This window comes from Papilio xuthus, unplaced genomic scaffold (assembly GCF_000836235.2).
Source record: "Papilio xuthus unplaced genomic scaffold, Pxut_1.1 DF829758.1, whole genome shotgun sequence".
In the NCBI taxonomy this organism is placed as follows: domain Eukaryota; kingdom Metazoa; phylum Arthropoda; class Insecta; order Lepidoptera; family Papilionidae; genus Papilio; species Papilio xuthus.
The window spans coordinates 406,119-428,523 of NW_013528891.1; the positions used below are offsets into that span (position 1 = coordinate 406,119).

General features: G+C 33.1%; 2 protein-coding genes across 3 annotated transcripts in view; one reads left to right on the top strand and one right to left on the bottom strand.

Moving 5' to 3' along the window:
- Dpp10 (Dipeptidyl peptidase 10) overlaps positions 1-22,405 on the bottom strand; it is a 29,121-nt gene that overhangs the window by 5,894 nt on the left and 822 nt on the right. Inside the window, exons 2-9 of the mRNA XM_013306610.1 lie at positions 5,085-5,298; positions 3,683-3,777; positions 3,340-3,467; positions 2,155-2,384; positions 1,873-2,015; positions 1,413-1,555; positions 909-1,032; positions 372-607 (exon numbers count right to left, since the gene is read on the bottom strand). Coding sequence (XP_013162064.1) covers positions 372-607; positions 909-1,032; positions 1,413-1,555; positions 1,873-2,015; positions 2,155-2,384; positions 3,340-3,467; positions 3,683-3,777; positions 5,085-5,298 — 1,313 coding nt within the window. The remainder of the gene's footprint in view (positions 1-371; positions 608-908; positions 1,033-1,412; positions 1,556-1,872; positions 2,016-2,154; positions 2,385-3,339; positions 3,468-3,682; positions 3,778-5,084; positions 5,299-22,405) is intronic.
- LOC106113734 (trypsin epsilon) lies at positions 7,817-11,674 on the top strand. 2 transcript variants are annotated; one of them, XM_013306624.1, is made up of 7 exons: positions 7,817-7,992; positions 8,765-8,827; positions 9,152-9,314; positions 9,731-9,827; positions 10,278-10,439; positions 10,544-10,666; positions 11,034-11,674. In XM_013306624.1, exons 1-7 carry the CDS (start codon positions 7,896-7,898, stop codon positions 11,544-11,546), a joined length of 1,218 nt encoding a protein of 405 aa, XP_013162078.1. In that variant the 5' UTR covers positions 7,817-7,895; the 3' UTR covers positions 11,547-11,674. The 2 variants fall into 2 exon arrangements, with proteins under 2 accessions (XP_013162078.1, XP_013162087.1); XM_013306633.1 differs by having other exon boundaries at positions 7,817-7,983.

Here is a 22,405-nt window from a genome sequence, read left to right on the forward strand (position 1 = left end):
TGAGTGGTCACCGAGGGGTGGGAGGGATCGAAAAAACTAAAAAAAAATAGGTCACGTAGTATGGATATGTTCCCTAAGAAGCATACAGTACTCAGTGATCAATTAACTTCTCTGAGTGTAACCTTCAATACTACCAATATTAAAAAAAATCTTATACGTCTTTTACTAAGCAATTTTTTTTCCAGAAATGTTACGACACTGAACATGTCTCGGCAATGTTACTAATATAAATTGTTTATAGTTACTGCTACTATAGATACTAAGAATCTTTTTTTAATTGTTTCTAACATAGTTTAAGTGTTATACAAACATTATTAGGTTTAAAATAAAGATGTAAGTATTATAATGTAAAGAAACAGTTTATATCTGACATGTGCTGGTTGTTGTGGTCCCAGGCGAGCAGTTTGACCACATCGAAGCTGCCGTGTGTGAGAGGCAGAGCGCGGGGACCGTGCGCGTTGTGCTCCGCGCGCACCACGTGCCGGAACAGTCCCGCTGGACCGTCCCGCACTGGCGCCAGCGTCACCAGCGCACCGCCGCCAGCTGACCACAGCGGAGCTGGCGCGCTCTCCACCCAGCTCTCACTGCCTGATGTTATCCTGTACACCTAAATGCATCGATTATTTTTACATGTCATCAATATAAAAATAATCGACTAGCTTCTGCCCCTGACTGCGTCCGCACGGTATTAAAAAAACTTTATTACTAGCCTAATTGTTCTTCCAAATTATATTATACATTTGTGCCAAATTTCATCACGATCCGTAGAGCAGTTTTGGAGATACCTTTTAACAAACATCCATTCATTCACATTTATAATATTAGTAAGATAAATATTAGTAAAATTATTTTTTAATATTCAAACAATATGGCGCCTATTTATGCATATTCATATTTCAAATGTCTACCTCCTGACAGTTCCACATGGGGCTCTTGCAGACAGACACGACGGAGAGGTTCTGTATACGAGTGAGCCACACCACGCACACCTCTGTCAGCGACACCCACTGCGCGCTCGTCAAGTAGTAGTCCCTTAAGGAAAAATAACGTTGTCACCAGCCACAACAGTGGGTACTGCCGAATGCGCCCAGAATTAATTGTCTTCACTTTCTTCCAATACTAAACACTGTGTTAATCCTTGGGTATTTTTTAAAACAGGATAAAATAGAAAATATTAAATATAATAGTTTAACACTTTCTAGCTTTATTTAACCAAGTAGGGTGACATAAAGCGAAGTAAGTCTGGTCTTCCGACAACAAAAGTCTCCACTTTTCCCGATCCCGCGACTTCCCAACTCAGTCCCGGATTCGTAACTACCGAAGATTATGGAATTTAGACATTTGACTAATTGCGATTTGGGAAGATGCTTATAAGAATCGTTTTTTTTGTTAGTTATGTGTATCCCACTTACCCTTGTTCGAGGATTACTTTAGGGGGCGTGAGATGCCTCGTACGGATGTGCTTGGGGTCCGCGATGTCTGCAACTGTCAGCTTCACTGTGGGGTTATTGGTGCCCGGCTTTGGATACCTCACGCTCTTTATCTCTGGATATGTCTAGTATTGGAAATTAAGATTCTTATATTCTTCCATAATTTAATAACAAAATGTTGACTAAATTTTGGTACCCTAGGGACATACAACCATAGTTTCACTAAGAAACCAAATCAACGTTTCTCTTTTATTTACCTTGTTTATAAAATATCAGTCAAAAGTTTCAGACTTTTGAGCCTAGGAAGTACAAATTTAAAAAAAAAAAACTTTATTTAATAACAAAATTCAACAATAACCAAAGAAATTCATGTCACAAAGTAAACACACAAATGGGAGTTAATTCCACAGATTTAACAGTAACTTTACGTGAGAGAGTTCACCTTAGCAGGATCGTCAGTGTCCAGTGCGGCGCCGTACCAAGGGAACCTCTGCTCGCGCACCAGAGTATCATTGAATGTTGCGTACAGCACCATGTGCCCGTCACCTGACATCCACAGAGCGGAGCGCGACTTGAGGATCTCTTCTGCAACGAATATTACTGTGAATATCTAAATAATTGAGGCAACTCTCTCTATCGTCAAAATAGAAATACTATAAATAAGAAGACCAAAAGCACAAATCAAACCAAAATGATTCCCAAAATCGTTCTCAAATTAAATTACCTTCGTATAACCAATCAGGTACACCATTATATATTGTGCCGGTTTTCCCCGTGTCAGTGACGCGATATCCGGTGGAAGACCTTGGAGCTGGTCTATAGTAGATGTCATAGTCCCGCACAGTGATGAGCCCATGGCCTTTGGGAGTCCACATCGCGAGGAGGAGGTATGGACCCTCACTGATCACACCTCCTCCTACCTCGTCAGGTAAAGGTGTGAGGGGGTAAGATTCTCTGTAATGGAATTCAAAGTTTAGGTGTTGGTTCTTGTCTTTAGGACAATTTTTAGTATTTAAATCTTATATAATATTGGATTTATATTATTTTAAGCAAAAATTTGGAATGAAATATTTAAAAACTCCATATTTCAATGCTATTTATTCTCCAGACGCTTTTCATTATTTTAAAGTTAAAAACGTTTCGTCTGCATCTAAAGATTTCAAAATGTATAAAATATATTTAACTTTAGTTAACTTTAACAAAAGAGTAACGTGCAGTACAGAGCAGTGGATTCTTCAGTGAAACTTTAAAGCGAACATCTTCATTGAAACTTGAATAAATAAGTAGAACTCAGTCAGTTCTAGAGAAACTAAAGTCAACGCGGGTTTTGTTTACTTCAACTGAGCGAAGAATTGCATTATTTGAGAAGAACTATTATGTGTTACCGTTTTTGTTTAAATTGTAAGATACATATTAATTGAAAAATGGAAAGATCTGCGAACCTTTGAAGCGATTCATACACGTGACTTATCGGAAGTTGATGTCAGTTCTATACATTTTCGAAGTTCGTTATGGAATCGTTAATCTAATCTAATCTCATCTAATCTCATCTAATCTAATCTAAATATAACCGTTATACTCAAGTACCCTTGATCAGATGGCAGCACCGATAATTTAATATCATTCTTTAATTACGCTTCACGAAAATTTAAACGATTTACCGTAGGTTTCTTAGACCAAGATCGCTACTAAACATGTTGATATCTCTGTTTTATCAAAGATAATTACAGGGTTGACGATATGTTTATACAGAGATTTAGCACTTTGAAACTACCGGTTAGTTATTTGGCAATTTATTCATAACCACTATACGACTTTATAATTCATTTAGCCAGATATGTAGGTCGGTAACAAACTCAGTAATCGTCTCATTCAGTTCATTCAGTCATTCGTTCAATTTTCTACTTACGTGGTCAGTATATCGTATACTGTATATCTAGCGAGGTAGGAGTGACGGTGGAGTTGACGTAGACTTTGGGCCAGCAAAAGAAATCGACGGTCAGCGGACAACGAGAAAGACGCTGGTTCTAGAACTCTCTGGTAACAAAATAATTAACATAAGATTACTCAAATAGCATAATCACGGGAAGAACGTCGCTGGCATAGATACCAAGCGGAGAAGGAAAACATCGTGGCGCAGAAATTTATAAAGGTATACGTCAAAATTAAATTTAAGCTAGACTTGTGTCTGTAGAAAAGGGATGTGTGACTACTAATAAACAGGAAACATGTCGTCATAGTTCAATACTTACAAATGTAGTGTTTGGCATAAGCGTTTTGGAAGTCTGATTAGCCGCGAACATGAGGCTGATACCGCCCCACGCATCTCTGTATACATATTCATCTCCTGAAACAAAGATGCATTGAATACTACGTCGGATTATTAATAACTATAACATAAAACTTTTAAATTATGTAGAAAATAGTGTTATGTAACATTTTACTCGTTTTATAACTTCGCTTCAAGATTTTCGTTATTTTTAAATATTGCTACTTTAATTACCATAGACTTATAGTTCACTAGCTGTTGCCTGCAACTCCGTCCGTTAATCCGTCCGGGATTAAAAAAAAAAACTTAATAAGTAGCCTACGTGTTTTTTCAGACTATGTTCTATATATGTGACTAATTTCAACAAAATCCGTTGAGCCATACGGGAGATAAATTCATTCAAATATCCATCCATCTAAACTTTTGCATTTATAATATTAGTAAGAAGTAAGATAAGATGTGACTTCTTGTGAAGACTGTAGCAAAAAAAAAACATTTTAACCCAAAAGTACGCATAAAACTTAACTATATTTATGATGTACATTTAGAAGTTTATTTAACGGAATGGAATGAAATATTCGTAGCGCGACATCTTGCGTTAATAAAAGCAAACGCCTAGTAAAATATTCAGAGTAATCAGTAAAGAGAATTTTTACGAGCGAACCTGCAATTTGCTTAATATACACATTCTACGCCTATTCACAGGATTGCTTCGTTTAGGTTTATTCATACGAATTTAATCTATGTAAATAAATACTAAATACATATTTATAAAGTATATAATCTTTATATATGTATAATTCTTCTGTGAGTGTGTATGTCACTGAACTTCTCTCAAACGACTGGAGCGATTTTGATGAAATTTTTTGTGTGTGTTCAAGGGGATCTGGGAATGGTTTAGATTCACAATTTTGTCCGCTGGACAATATTTTTTTAATTAATTTTTAATTTATTATTAGTTGTTGATTTTGGAATGTTTTACATTGGATCCGACAGACGGAGCTACCGTCGCAGTGTCAAATTTTAAATAATATTCAAGTTAAAGACGTGTAGACAGGACAACGTCTGTCGGGTCCGCTAGTTTATTTATAAGGCTTTAAAGAAACAACGTGTTATTTAATTGCTATACTCAAAGTCTAACCCTAAGTTTCCGAGACCAAAATCTTTGACAAAACAGAGATAATATGTTTTAAATGGGTATTTTGGTATCAGAAACTGACGGTAAGTTGAACATTACTAAGACTCTTAGTATGACGGTAAATATTTTAACGATTTGAATTATACATCTGCACTATCCTAAAAGCAACTTCTCTTCTTAGGCAAAAAAAAATTGTTCTTAGGTTTATTTCAAAACTTAATTTTATTGTACCATAGCCAAGGCATACCTGATATCCAGGTGCCATTCCATCGCACAGGCACCAGTTCATCAGTAAGCAGGTCCTGGATACGGAAACGACGGCCCCTGATCCTGGGCCCCTCATCAGGTGGTGTGAGCAATACCACGGAGGTGACAATCAGCGCCAGTACAAGGACAATCACCAGGAGTGCGATGAGGATACCGCGCCAGTTCCTCTGGTTGGGACCTCCCACCACCAGCTTCTGTAACAAATGTACATGTTATTTTTGTGGTAAATAGTACATTGAACTATAATTTCACACGACAACCACATTATTTCGAAGGAGACTTCTTTCTTGTTCAGAAGAGTACATTATGTTCCAACCATACGTAGAAAAAAGGGCACGCTGATAATCTATCATATTCTTTTTTACATCCCGCTCTTATTAGAAAGGTATGGAAGATTAATAGACAAAGATCGGGTCTAGTTATATGTGGCAGCCAAAATGTATTTAATTCCATTGATCTTTGACTTTTTATATTTAAACTCTTATTTAGTTATTAGTTGACCGAACCTCTACCACGATCATATTTCATTATTAAATTTTCCCGCTCTTTTCTCTTCTTTTTTCATCTTTATTTCATTCTAATTTAAAATAGACAAAAGTCTTAGTGGCCAGTCTGCCACCTCTTTGGTAGAACGCAAACTTCTTGTCTACCAAAGAGGTTGAATACATAATTCTTTGCTAAACAATATTCCACTGATTTTTTTTAATAATTCACAGCTAAATTAATAACAGTAATTTATTCAATCAATTGTTATAATAAATTATTTAAGTAATTTTATAATTCGTGTAGTTTGAAACAAGTATCGTAGTAAATATCTGTCCATTAATCTGAACATTATGTTCGTGTAACGACTTCAGAGACGTGCGCAGGAAGAGGCTCATTTATCATTTTAGCAACAATACGTTCCAACTTTATAAAGCCTTATTCAAGTTACCTTATATTAAACATTATAAATTAAACAATTTTTAAAAGATAACCTTAAAATTTTATGTAATAATATTTCCATTAAGTAATTATATAAATAACAAAACCTATACACAAATATGAAGCAAATGTCCAGCTTCACTTAGAGTTTTTAAATCTTAGTAATATTATAAACGCGAATGTACAGATGGATATCCATCCATATGGGTGTTTGAAGGTATCTCCAGAATGGCTGAACGGATCTCGATGAAATTTGACATACGTAACACATAGCCTACTAATTATATTTATCTTTTAATTCCGCGGGGACGGAGTCGCGGGCGACCGCTAGTGATAACATACGTGGTAAGTGTAGATATATCGGATTTAATCTACACTAAGGCATGGTCTTAGTGGCCATTTCTCTGCATGGCGTCAAAGTTGCGTCCAAGGGAATCTAAAATTATTATCAAACTCTCTTATAATTTTAAAGAGAGGTTTGTCCCGCGCCAAATGGTAATCCGTTGTGCCTGTCTACCTCTTTAGTTTTCGTTGATATGTCTATGTACTTTTGTGTGATAATAATATTAAACGATAGAGGGTGTTGTATTTTCTCGAGTACTTTTCATCTAGTAGTTAACTCGCAATCAATGTTGACACAAACAAACATATGCTACGGCAAAACATCCTGAAGTCGTTAGTGTGCGTAGAATATCGAATATTTTAGACCTGACAATAAAAATATTTTTTTGTATTTTTTTCATGTTAAAATAATTATGGATTGAAAAATGGTTTTATAATGTTACAATAATAAATAAATATATTTCTAAAGCACTCATTTTTGTATTCGAGTATTGAAGTGTTTTTTTTTTAAATGATGTAAAATTTTATAAGCTTTTATTTTTATATTTTAACTAAAAGAATTTAAACGTTATTCTTATATTATTTAAATGCTAAAAAAAGCACAATCAGATTCTAGATTTATTTTGCATATTTTATATAAGAGAAATAAAGTAAATACGACTCATAAATCTTTCTTTAACAACATTACGGTTCATTTCTTTCAGTAATGAAAAAAGTTTTATTGTAATCTTATATAAATATAGTTATTATATAAGTTTGTGGTTTGCTAACGAAATTACGACTATGAAAACTTATCTATATAAATACTTATTTGTTGAAATTTAACTTTGTTTTTAACCTAAGACTAGCTGTCGCCCGCGATTCCGTCCGCGTGGATATAATAAAACTTAATTAGTGTAGCCCACCCATCCATCTATCCATATCACATCCATCTAAACATTCGCATTTATAATATTAGTAAGTTAAATAAAAAACAGCTCTTCAAGGCATAAATTAAAAAAAAATTGAATAAATAGTATCCTAAGTCCGTCTCCTGGCTCTAAGCTACCTCCTCACCAATTTTCAGCCATGTCAGTACAGCCGTTCTTGAGTTATAAATAGCGTAACTAACACGACTTACTTTTATATATATAGATATGGATGGGTGGTACACTGATTAAGTTTTTTATATATCCACACGGCCGGAATCGCGGGCGACAGCTAGTGTCGTATAAAACAAACATAGACTTACTTCATCAATTAATTTCTAGATATTAAGCTACTGTATTTAAAAAAGAACAGTTATTACTAAAAATCAGATAATATTATTTTAAACGATTAATTTAATTAACATATTAAAATTACAAAAAATAAAATAATTATATAAAATTTGAAATCTCAGACTTAATAAGTAATAGAGTGATTTTTTATACGTAGACTTTATATTCGATGTACATGTGTAAACATTGTTTAGTCTGTGGTGCGGTGCAATCAGAGAGAACGCAGGCTGTGCTCTCAGAGCGGTACAATAGAGTCCAGGGTTAAGATGTGGTCCGATATTGTAGCTCTATGTTGCGTTGTGCTGTATTGCGTTCAGGCGAAGCTGGCTAGCGAGGAAGATGCAATGGACTCTGGTGAGATGGGTACGTAATTATCTTATACTAGCTGTCGCCCGCGACTCTATTCGCGAAAAATTTAAAAAAAACTTTATTAGTAACCTATGTGTTCTTCCACGTTCTACATCTATACCAAATTTTAGCGAGATCTATATAGCCGTTCTGGAGATATCTTCAAACAAACATCCATCCATCCATCCAAACATTCCCATTTATAATATTATTTATCTTACATAAAATTGTCGTATGACAATGTTAGTTATTATACTACTCAGAAACCGATTTTTATTAAACTTAATGTGCATATTCAATAGGTCTGAAAATCGATTACTATATTTTCTTAATCCCGTATGAACGGAGTCGCTGGCGGTAGCTAGTATATTATAAATACGTTAAACAAGCTCCAGGATTTCTTGATAATTGTTACTTAAGTGTGCAAGAATCAAAAGAGTTACGATTGCGTTGCTGGCCTTTTTCTAATGGACTGAGAGAAGATATCTTTGGAAAGATTAGATGTACCTTTTCTTCCCATAAGGAGAAGAGGGTTTCTCATTATTTTACTATTTACATAGAGAGAAAAGTTTTATCGTCATCATATTCAACCTAAATTCATCCACTGCTAGACGTAGGCGTCCCCCATCGATTGCCACAATGCCCGATCCTGTGCCTTGAAAGAAAAGTTTACGGCAACTCAATTATTCTGTCTAGTAAAAACTACTTCGAAAAAATTCAACGACCGCTGATAACATTATCATTGTTTGTTACTTCGTAACTTGATTGAAATTTTTTTTTTCTTCAGCTGACCGTGATATGGACGAATTGGATACAAACAGCACAAATATTACCCAAGCTAATATCAGTGGTAAGTTAACTTCCAAGCATCATTCTTAGGAGATCGAATCAAAATTGTTTAAAAAGAAATAAAAACGTTCGATATTTAAAAAGAAATATGAAAATACAAAAGCAAGTTCCAGCCAGATATAAAACAAAGAACGAAAAATTAATTAATTTTAGAGATTATTATTTAGAGTCCTTTGGCGAGAATGGCGCGCTTTCGTTACAAAGTCAAGTGTCAGAATGATTAGTGATGAGACCGTCGACATTTCAGTAAAGCTAGTGTTGCGCCAGTACACCGGCACATTGTCGGATTTTCTTCCTAACATTATTAACCAGTCGAACTCTTTAGGAGACCGCGATGTCGAGGACAGCGGGGAGCACATAGGGCCAGCTGTGACTCAAGTCTACCAGCATCCCTACGCAGGCTCGCTGCTACATAACAGCACCTACGTCTGCAGCGCCACCATTCTCAACACATATTGGTCGCTTACGCTGTCAAAGTGCTTTGATCCGTGAGTAAACCATCAGCTTTTGCGGGCCTAAACCATGTTATAGGTGACTAGGTCATAGACAACGCTAGACAAGTACGGATTGCTTGACTTTGGATTTATTTGCAGACTAATTGTCGCCTGCGACTCCGTCCGCGAAGAATTAAAAATATATATGTATATATATTAGAAGTCTTGATTAGTGTTCATATAGAGTTCCTTCTTACAAACATCCATCCATCCATTCAGATTTATTATATTAGTAAGAATCAAGATCGTAAGATAAGATTTGAGCATTACGATGTTTTCCTTCACCGTAATTAAGCAATGTTTGTCTGTCTTTCATGGCCTTGTTATTTATTACTAAGCGACATTTTATATTCTATAAAAAAACTAAGCTCGTTTAACAATAGTTTCGTTATGTTATATATTAATTTCAGAGACATAATATCATCGTACGTGACACATAAGTATCTTGGCAACTACACGCTGCGTGTCGGCAGCTCATATAACAACAAGAGTGGTGCCATACATAAGGTAAATATATAATACATTATAAAACAACACAAATTAATTGTGCAATAGGTCAGAAAAACTAATAATGTATCTCTACATATTAATAAATAGGAGTATTTGTATGTAATATTGAAAAGTAAGTTATTTCGTATACATGATGTATATGCGTAGCTGATAATGAAAAGACAATTTTTTAAATTCTTGTCTGTCTGTGTGTCTCTCCTCTCGTAAGGCCGAGTTTGTTTAGGGTAATCTACGGAACAACTAGACCGATTTAAACGGGACTTGAACGGGAAGGTAGCAGATGCACGCAAATTACAGGCTATTTTTTTTAATTCTGCTCCGACAAAATGACAGACTGAGCGCTAATTGTGCTATAAAAATCAATCACACATTTAGAACTCAGTTTTCGTTGTCTTCTGTAATATAGGGATATATTTACATTGCGTATAACTATTATAATTTTTATAGATAAGAATCCTAATTAACAACTTCGACTTGAAAGTATCGGCTATGAAGTTGACTGTGGCCTTGGAGTTTAGCGCACGCATCGCTCCTGTCAGCCTGCCCAAGCCGGATGAAGAGGTCAATTTGGGTTACCTCGCCTCCATACTAGCGTGGACGCCAAATGGGGTAAGCAAATATTACAATAAATCTGACTAAAGTATTAAGTTATAATCTTTTTTTTTAAATAGAAAAAGATATTTTTGTTAAACTCTTTTGTTCTATTTTTGCAGCATTTACGTGTACTCAATGCGCCTCTGATAGACTCTACAATATGCGAACCTGCGACAAAACTGTTGCCCGGACACTACGTTTGTGCCGCCGGGGTGCAGGATCCTAATCGACACTTCTGTCGAGTAAGTAATTATTAATTTTTACATAAGAATTAATATAAATAAAAAGAATTACATAGTCAAATAAACATGCGATATATAATAATTTGTATGTAATGATTACGGCAATTCAGTGTATGTTTGGATGGATGGATGGTTGGATGAAGTGATGGATGTTTGTTAGAAAGTATCTACAGAATGGCACAACGGACCTTCTTGAAATTTGGTATAGATGTAGAACATAGTCTGTAAGAACACATAACCTACTTATTAAGTTTTTATAATTCCGTGCGGACAGAGTCGCGGGCAACAGCTAGTTCCCAATAAATCTATATTTTCATTACTATGTTACTTCCCGTAATATTAAGTGCTAAATGAGGCATTTTTTCAGAGAGATGACGGCGGAGCTGTCATACAAAACAACACTCTAGTCGGCATCGCAACATTCCTGCACACGTGTGCAGTATACACGAGAACACACGCCTTCCCAAAAGTATCCAGCTTCGCGAGATGGCTAGACTCCGTCATCTGGGACGAAGAGAACAGACCGACAGTCTTCACACCAACATCGTCTACGATAACCACACAAGCAATTGCCAACGCGACAGAAAATCAACCGGAATTTCAACACATATTTGGAGATACAAGGAAACAAATGCTATCTATACCTTTTGCTCCTATCAGTGTACCATTGGAGCCAGCTGAAGATAATTCAGTGTTACCAAGAATGAGTATGTATGAATCTTATCTACAAAGTATAGCAAGAGCTAGGACATCGACAACACAAGATCCTGTTGCTGTTGAAGAAGTCAAAAGAGCATGGTTACAAAAATTCGAAAAGAAATATAATTTACGCAGCGAACCACAAATGGCACAGAATAACAAATATGGCCTTTATCCATGATTATTTTCGCACTCAGAGATATGATGACTAATTGACTGTTTTGAGTACAGTAATTGTTATATTAAGAACTTTATATTTGGAATTGTGAAGTGACCGAAAAGGATTATTGAAGAATCACTTGCAATTATTACTTCTTAGCAATCTAAGCTAAAATATAATATTTTATACAGTAATAAAATAAATAAATAAATTGTTTTTCATTTAAAAAAACTATCAGCTTGATTACTTTAGAAAATATATTTTAAAACCAAAATAAAAGATGACCTTAATTTTAGTTAACAAAATGACGTAATTTTTACTTTTCTTTTCTGCCAGTATGTAGCCTAAGGCTGTTACTTTTTAATTCTCTCTGCATTGTTTTGAAAGCCTTCACAAGACAAGTGGGAGGGAGGTTTTTTACTATTTACATAGGACTGTTGACATATACAAAGGTCGCGCGGGTCTTTGTGGCTTGAGAGACTTGTAGGAACATATACAGGGTGTAATTTAGATGATAAAAGTTTTGTGTGTAAAAAAAAAATCTTTCCGATATTATAAAGAATTAATCACATAATAAAATAATTTGAGATCGACTTTAAGTTCCAATTTAAATCACTGAAAAAAACCTAAACTCTATCTATAATCAATCTTAGTTAAATATTTTTTTTAACTCGGAATACATTGATCCATATAATTCTAGAGTTAGTAACGGCTCAAAAACTAATTTTAATGCCAATAATATTAAAAAGAAGTAAAGTTCCTTAGGTATTCCGAAATGCGCTTGTCTAGATGTTTTAAGTTTATACGTTTTATAGCTAACGCAATCAATTTCCTAACTACATATAACATTAAGCGGATATATCAACTAGAGAATATATGAGAAACGTGTACTCGCTTCCTGAGGATATATGAGGACATAACTCACTGCACTAGTCTGCGACGGCTTCTTTCTAACATAAGAATTGCATTCCTAATGATCACACAAGATTAAAAACCTTTGTTAAAGGTTAAAATATAGAACTTGAATTTCCAAGCTAAACTATTTTTCATTGCATTCGACTGAAGTAAAAACACAATGAGTTTTTTTAACTTTTTTAAAATTCAATTTATTATAAACTTTACAGAAAAATCTTATTTTATGTATTGTTTTTAATATATGAAAGTTTTTATTTTAAAAATACAAAAACATTATGACAATCACAGTGAATGAAATATAATTTTTCAGAGCAGATGTAAAGTAGTGATATTCAACGAGGTGGAAACACGAACACCCTGTAATGTAATTATTATCGGCAGCCATGTTGGCCGAACTCCAAAATGTAATATGGCCGACATACAGCCTGATTGTTCATTTACTTAATACCTTTTTATATCAATAAGCTTATATTTTAATTAATAATTGATTTTAACATTGTTATGTGTATAATTATATATTTAAACCTAAAAGGCAAATAGATTCTAAATCTATAAGAACTAAACATAAATGATAAACACAATAAGCGCGAGTGACTGTCCCCTTATGACATTCAGGGAACGAAAACGAATATAAACATTTCTCATCTTATAATCGGATTAGCTGTCACCCGCGACTACTTCCACACTGAAAAAAACTTTATAAGTATGCCTATGTGTTCTTCCAGACTATGTTCTACATCTATGTCAAATTACAGCGAGATCCATACCTCAGTCCTATCAACCATTCGCATTTATAATATTAGTAGTTGCCATCTATTCAAGCAAAATATTATAACAATAATTATTTGGCGTTAGTATCAATGTTAAAATTGCATTGATTTCTTTTATCTTACTCGTTCTGAAACGTACGTATTGCTTTATAAATATTGTAAATATACAAGGTAAAACACTCAGTTTGTATTATTCCAGTCCAGTGAATCCAGCACTTGACAACTGGAAAAATGTAAACCCACAATGAAATGCAATCCATCTAAACTGAACATATTAGTGGTAAAATTCAGTTGTATCGATTAAAAGACTTATCTATAATATGTTTTATTTAAAAATATAGACCTATTATACCTTTGAATCTTTTTAAATTAACTCTATTTTTATTCCTACTATTTAATTTTCATTTTATTGCTATAAAAATACAAACTGTGATGAAAAATTAATGAAACGATCGTAAAAGTCAGATTTTCTTTTTTATATTCTCAAAATAATTACGTCAGAAATGTTCACAAGATTTTATAGCTTAGTATACTGACGTAAAGACTTTACATAAAAAAAAACATTAAAATTATTTTAAACACTTCGTGCAATTTTGTAAGATATCGCGAATTTTTATTGTCGAAAATTTAACAAAACACGTAAACAACATATATTTTTATATGAAAAGCAGTCACCCTGTATTTCTAACATTTTATCATGTGTTTAAAACGTATTTTTAATAACATAGTAAATTGAGCAAATGAAACAGATGTTGAATTAATTATTTTTTACTTTTAAATCTTTAATAGCTTTATTTCTTGTCAAAACATTTAGTTTATATTGCCTAAGGTTTGTATCAAGATTCCTATCCATTTAGAAACAAAAAATCTTTTGCAAAATATTACCTTTGTCAGCAATCCAGGTAGGTTCCTATTGCGTACGCCATTTTACTGCCACATTCAAAGTTTAATAAATCCACACTAAGGGTCTCCTTCAGTGATAAATTGACGTATGTATGTGTAATCATTTAGTATGTTATGGAATTAAAAACAATACAGAAGAAATATAAATCAATACGCAAACTGGAGTGTTTGTCACACTCTACCGCAATGCGGGTTAATCTTCTATAAATTATTTATAGTACATTTAAACATCACTAAACGTAATAAAAACATACTTTATGAGTAGTATAAATTATTAATCTAAAAGTACACATACACTAAATAAATAAAAATTATAAAAATAGCGCGAATAATTTTTATCAAAATAAATCGAAATTTATTTTTAAAATGTACATATTTGATTTTAAAATTTGTGAAATAAAAACGAGAAAACTCGTTTGCAGTTCACAAAATGATCGCGCCAAGCGGAATATTAATAATTTCATATCGTGTTTCGTTTGGTTTCGCAAACAACGCGTTTCAAACGAATAGAGTAGCGTTCCAAACGAGTATTGAAGAGATTCGTTTAAAACGGGAATCGCAGTCGGGTTTTCGGCTCGCTGGCTTAGTACGTAGAAAAGCAATAACGTTAGTAAAATCAAAATTGTTATTTTGTAGCTTTAAGTTTTGGGAACAATGTAGGTTTAATATAGTTTCTCTAGGAGATTTATTGTTCGACAATTTATAGCTAAGATCATAAAGTGAGGGGAATTTTAATCATTTATTCATTTAGTAGTGTCGCCCGTGACTTCATCCGCGCGGAATTAAAAAAAGTAAGTATCCTATGTGTTCTTCCAGATTATGTTTTACATTTGTGCCAAATTGCAATGAGATCCATGCGACTGTTTTGGAGATATCTTCAAACAAAGAAACATACATGCAAACATTCGCATATATTAGTAAGATAAATACTGTGGCTTGAATATATTTGATTTCATAATCATCTCATATTTACTACAAACCTGTAATATGTACTCTGATGCACCTGTGTCGAAGTAACTATGTCATAAAGTGAATATAAAATATATCAGTAGTATAAAAGGCCTCGTATCGCTGAAACATTATTCTTACATGAACCAGCACTTAAGATGAATGCTGGCGCTCGTTTCATTTTTGTTTTTAAAATTTCTTTAAAGTGCACAATATTGTATTCATCTTGGATCGGGAGATTTTCAATTCTTTCTACGTGTTATAATAGCTGTTATAACTTAGTAATAACAAAATATTTTAACTCAAAGGATTCAAACAATTACGTTTTATTTAGTAATTAATGTTAGGAAGAAAATCCGACACTGTGCCGGTGTATCGGCGCAACACTAGCCTTATTAAAATGACAACGTTTATGTCCCCTCACTAATCAGCCAAAAAATTTGAAATACACACTCTTCTTGAATTTTATGGTTTTGTTTTCCTTAACCGTTTGTATGCTGATTTGTCTTAGTTAATGCACCTGTATTTAAAAATATTTTGTTCCTTAAAAATTTAAATTTTTATATCTCTTTGGGAGTTGAATTACACACATCCATGAATTTTAAAAGAAAAAATGTCCTTCAAAAGTTATTAAAAATAAGCAAATATTGTATTTCCTTACAAAACGAGTAACTTTGCAGCATTCGCTTGGCACAACTCGACGTCACATTTATCAAACAGAAGTTTGTAGATGTTCACAGCTTACAGCAGCTGCTAAACTTCTCGTAATGTCTTTCAACAATGTAGTCGCGACTTGTAACAAGTTTCTTATGTTTTCATCGATTTCTTTCATGACCAAAAAGTTTTATAATAACAGAGTATAACAGGAAGCATATTGTTTAGATGTGAACGGTATTTTGTTGACGATTCTGTCATAAATTGGTATTTAAAGAAACTTATAGGTTAGAAAATAGCTATATTGAGTGTTTTTCCAATGCTATAATTCCCATTAAACACTCTCAGAGTATACATAACAAAGATTTATTTCCATTTAAAAATATAAGCATAGATATAAAGTTTAAATCATGGTTTTATCGAAACGATTCTTAAATGTTATTTTCCAAACGATCAATTTCAATAACTATATAGTTTTCCACTTCTTTGCGTTTCAACGGATTTAAAACTTGTTGCTTTAGTTTGAAAGCTATGATAAATAATACTTTAGCATTATTTTTCATATTTAGCTATATACTGAATCATTATGCTATAAACTCGAATAATTTTCTTTCTGTGCATCCTCTCCTCCGTCGATTAAAGGTAGGCAACGTATATGCAATTGCGTGTGTCTATGGGCAACGGTCACTTCGCTATTTAGCGATTTCAGGTGGCCGCTCGCTCGTTTGCCGCCTTATGATATAAAAAAAAATTAAAAAAATGACTTGAGTGATCGAAACGGCTTATTTCAAATCTGATCGTTACTTGATTAAATTTAATTAAGCAATAACATAACCTTACTAAAATAACAAACAAATAAGAAACAATTGAACAACGTTTAATGTTAAATAAAGTCAATATTATAATATTATTAGTAGTTAGTTTGAAATAATGAGAGTGTCAGCCGCGCGAGGGACGGCCGCTTTGGCACTTCGTTAACTTCGCAATTGATTTGAAAGCTTGTAATTATACATCATGAATTATACTTCGATAGCTTACTTATTTATAATTAAAAAGATATTATTTTCATTACAATGATAAATAATAAAGTAATTAAAAACGTCTACATTTATGTAAAGTAATCCGGATTCTATACGTAAGTGTATTTTTAATTAGTTTATATTGTATTGTAAATATAAAATACTAATAACCTTTTAATTTGCTCTTTTTAAGTTTGATATTGTAACGCTTTAACTGTAACTGATCGTTAGTGTCCACAGAAAGAATAAAAAAGCAAAAACACAGTACTAGCATTTGTTTTAGAGATGACTACTTATATAAAAAATTATAAAGTCTTATCTGCGCTATGTTCGCGCCAATACGCCTTTCAAATCATTTTAGCAATGTGCATCCAATCAGTTAACCAATGAGTGATAACGTGAAGTTGCACCCACCGACATTGCCCTTGCATTATGTGACCTTTAAAATATAAAGTAGTTCATCTCTGTAACTTGCCCGATTGAACGCTTTCCCACTGCATCTGAAGTTTTACCTTATTCCCCTCAAGACTATGGCTCAAGTATAGAATTTTACAAACTGCACATACTTGCTTGCAATATTAATCAGCTCTTTATACGTCAATTAACTTACAAAGTTCATGCCCTCTTTAAATCTAACTTATTTAATCATTTATTGCGCAACTCTCTTAAGTGTTTAACTTTGTAAATACAAAATAAAACCAAGTCCCAAGTGTACGAAGACTAATAAAGCTTTAGTAACTGTCCAATAAATAAATTGTTCTGAGGCTTTGATTGTTTAAAATGTGGATTGAATAATTTAGTACAATATATAAGTTTTATTTACAAAATAAACAAAGAAGAATGAATTAACTACATCCCGGAGGCCTAATTTAGTCCTCTTTCCCTTCCCATCTATTTTCTTATAAGGAAAGGATGGGAAGTGGAAGTGAACTCTCCGGATGAGAGGATGCATGGAAGGGGAAGATATTTTCTTTATGTGCATCATTTCCTCCGTCGATTAAAGGTAGGCAACGTATATGCAATTGCGTATGTCTATGGGCAACGGTCACTTCGCTATTTCAGCGATTTCAGACGGCCGCTCGCTCGCCACCTTATGATATAAAAAAAAACTAGTTTCTAAGAGAGAAAAAAAATATTATGATACTTAATATTGACTTCTTGATTAGGGTAAAACCCTTAAAGTGAAAGAACAAAAATTCCTGTGTGACTTCAAATATTTGCAATCTTTTATTTTTATCAAATTCATTTCCATTTATTAACATTTTTATTCTTGTATTATAAAAGTATTATAATAATTTTAATGTTACGTAAAATCTTTATATTTCAGGTCAGAGTCAAAAACAATAAATTATTGTTTTTAAAACAACAGAGCGAAATTTTCACAAAGAAAGTTTAGTCTCTTTATACACTAAACTACACTGCACTACTTTACACTACACTGAATTACACTATTTTACACTACATTAAACTACACTGTACCACACTCCACTACACTGCACTATTGTGTACCGCCAACGGACTCGTTAACAAACTTCCGCCCGTCCACTTACAGTAATTGGTCACCACTTTAAGAGTTTTCCAAATGAAAAAACACAAAAGACATTTTCAAAGTTACTAAAATATACGTAAGATATACAGAAGACCAGTATATACTGTGCAGACACTATGTAAAGGTACCCTAGATATTATCAAAACATGAATAGATTAAAATTAAATTAAATAAATTAAAATATTACAATTATAGTCAAAGTCGTTTACACTTTAACTTAGGTGGAGACGGCAACCAAATTTGAAAAGATGGAAAGTGAATATGAATCTAGAAGTGGGCACACATAAGAAGGACACTAAAGGTGTGTTGCTTATAAAATACACATAAGAATTAAAAGAAATATTGTAACCTTTAAATACTTCATGCGTTTTACATTTTTTTCTCCTTTTATTATACTATTTATACTGAGTGAGTATTGCATAAATACTGTTGGTAAAGAAGTCAGCAGGTAATTGGCGACCTGCTTGACCTACTTTCCTGTCCTACGGAGCATGACTTTATTCGACTTTTCGTATACACCTGGATCTTTTAATCGCTCACGTGGTAACGTATTTAACCTATTTTATATATGCCCTTAATGTTTAATAAAAAATAAATAAATAAGTTCACAAAGAAATTACACTCTAAATGATTAGAGTAGGAAATTTAAAAAAAAAATTAATAGAATTTGACACAAACTTTTTAATGCAAATATACAATAATTATACAATAATATACTGAAAATATTAAGCTCATTTTGGTTACCTTTTTCCTTTAAAAATGGTTGATTTTTAGTAACATTGAAGAGAATAGATAAAATATTGTTATTAAATTCTTTTTCTATAATACATTCACACTATTTCTTTGAATTAGAATATAAAATAAACGGTTAAAACGTACGTTCGGAAGAAATATAATAGAGAGTACTTAAATATGATTTAATGAACGAGAAAGCGCAGTGAAACTCTACGTTATCTTTTGATTCATGATGGCATTAGCAACCTTCTGCACTCGAACTTACTACCATCCTCGAATCTCATAAAGCAAAAGGAAATTAAATATTAGACCCTTATTTCACTAAAAGATACTTACCGGTAACAGGAATATAAGATCCTTTTTCCACTAAGCGATCACTATTTTTACGAGCGATGCGCCAGTGAAAATGATACTCATATATCATTCGCGTAAAATTAGTCTTACTTTAATAAAACCTTTACCAATTATCTTAAAGTATTTATATTTCAAAACAACACAAACTCTCCTTTCATACCATATAAAATATTCATCAAATTCTAGCCGAGGAGTTAAAATATTTGCAAGGCATTACAAATGGCAAGGGCCGGTTATCACGCGGTATAACTTAGACAAGACAATTTAAGGTACAATTCCTTGGATGTATAATTCCGTAACAAAATATCTTTTAAATATTTGAAACCGACACAGACTACAATCTGAAATAACGCATAGACTATTGATTTATTTTTTAATTCTACCAGAATAATACAGAATATACATAGGTGTTCATCGACGGCTATAGATGTCTATAGCCGTCGATGAACACCTCGGTGATTCCACTGCTCGTTTGCATCCTTCTCTTGTAAAAAAAATACGTGGCAGCTAGTAAACAATATATTCTACGCACCGTTACACCTTTTTAAACATGAATTGAGATTGTAGCTCGTTTGAGACACGAACTTTCCAGGTTTTATATATAGAGGGAGTCCCAAGCGGCCGACAAATGTACCGAAATAAAGCCCCGAAAGTGTCCAATAAATAAGGCGTCACTATCCCTGCCTAAATGTCCGGGGATTAACAAAATGGATGTACATTTTAGACACGATTTTCTGATAACTATGCGTTTGTTAGCCATTTTTGTTTACTTGTATAACATCGTTGTTAACCAGGTAGTTTTAACCAATTTGTCAAAAAGGTAGCAGTCTGGAATAGCGCACACGTTATCTTTTATCTCAGCCTAATGTACAGTTCTCTTTGGGAAGAGTAGTTTTTGATTTACTATATTAATTAAGCATTTAATATGTTTCTTTAATTCTACGAGTGCGAAGTAAATAACAACAGCTTCTTATACTTTTATTATTCTAAATACGTCACTGAAGCCTTAAGGATTGTTGGCAAAAAAGTTCTTTTAATGGGGAATATAAAAACATACAAATAAAAAGATACGCTCTGTTGAGTGTTATATATCGAGAAGATAACACGATTGCTCGATAGTTCCAATTAAAAGCTTTTTTTTCAATGAAACAGAAATAAATTGGAATTTGAAAAGCGAAAAAAAAACATATCTAGCATTTAAAAAAAGCTTTTTTGTTGAACTAGAAAAGAGGAACATTTTTAATGTTTGCAACTAGTGTGTTTCGAATTAAACTGAAAAAAGTTATATAGAGAAAAAGACGCACGTAAAGACATTTCCTCTTCCTATTTCCTTCCGCTTCCTATCCGTTGCTTATAAGGAAAGGGATGAAATGGAAAGAGAACAAATATTAGACCGCCAGTACAATTCAAAAGTGTCATGCAAACTATACTCTTAGTTATTAGAAAACTATTCTTTTATGTCAATGATAGCTTGCTCTTAAAATACGATGTTTTAGTTTTTTTTTTTCGTTCAAATTCAATGAATCGTAATAAAATATAGCTTGAACTCCCTCTTAATGTTTCGCACTCGGCGTAAAGGCTGCGACTCTGCATACATAATCTTGGAAATGCGCTTTCATGAATAAAATTTATATTATTTTTATCGCCTCTTTTGAGTTATAAAGTCCTGGTACTTTTGCTATAATGACATTCAATATTTTTTCATTATTAACCGCGAAGTTCTAAAACATGTACAGAAACATTTACAATATGTTTTATACATGTGTTTTGGCAATGAAAACTCTAAATTAGACTAACAGTGTTTACAACACACTTTTATGTATGTGGCTACTAGCTGTCAACCGCGACTCCGTCCGCGCGGAATTAAAAAAATAATAGCCTGCGTTTAGGCTATGTTCTTCATCTATGCCAAATTTCATCAAGAGAAGTCGTTCTGGAGATACCTTCTAAAAAGCATCCATCCATCTAAATATTCGAATTTGTAATATTAGTAAAATTCACTTCTTAAAATTGTATTTAACCTAAAACGATTCATTTTAGAAAATACAAAGCCCATTTAAGCTTGTACTTTCTAACTTTAATTTATGACAAAATTTAGTGCGAAAGTTTCAAGCAGAACTATAGCGGTTTTATTTGTAGAGTAAAGATGAAAACAGCTGCGACCGAGAGAGTTGCTACAATATAGGTTTGTAATATTATTTATAATGAACGAAAAACAAAGAAAAGTAAAAGCTACATAAGCTTTTGACTTTTAAATCTGGCCGTTATCTAGCTGTCGCTCGCGACTCGGTCCGCGCGGAATAAAAAAAAAAACATTATTAGTACCCTATGTGTTCTTCCAGAATATGTTATATATGTATGCCAAATTTCATCAAGATCCGTTGAGCCAAGTTACCAAGTCAAGTGTGAGAATAATTTGTGAAGGGACATAAACGTTGATATTTTAATAAGGCTAGTGTTGCGTCGATACTTAACGACTCTGAGTAACGGCACTAAGATTGTAAAGTGTTAAATTTAGTAATTTAAAAGTATATATTAGGTTTCAAACAGCGTTAGTAAACTTGTTTTTATAGGCAGTACAATATCAAATAACATTCGAATAACACATTATTTGGGCAAAACGAAACGCAAACGCAAAACGACCGCGACATAGACGACAAAGGAACATTTTATTTGCACCATTTCTTGCTTATTTTCTTTCATATTGGAAATGGGCGGCGCCCGACTGTTTCATTACGTCTCCATATTGTACAAACAAACATTCTGTAACCTATTTTAATATATATAATTATATAATAGATAATTTGCTGGTATTTTTAAATCATTGACATTAAATTTAAACCTTCTAAGTAATTTAAAGCGTCAATAGCCTAATAGTTAAGGGTACGGATTTCCGATCACGGGGTCGGGGGTTCGAATCCCGCGATTCGACTTCTGTCGTAAACCATATCCTAGTACAAGCTTAGAGCTTAGTTGGAATGGTAAAGGAAATATTAGTAAATTTACTAAAAATCTGCTAATATTAAAAAAAAA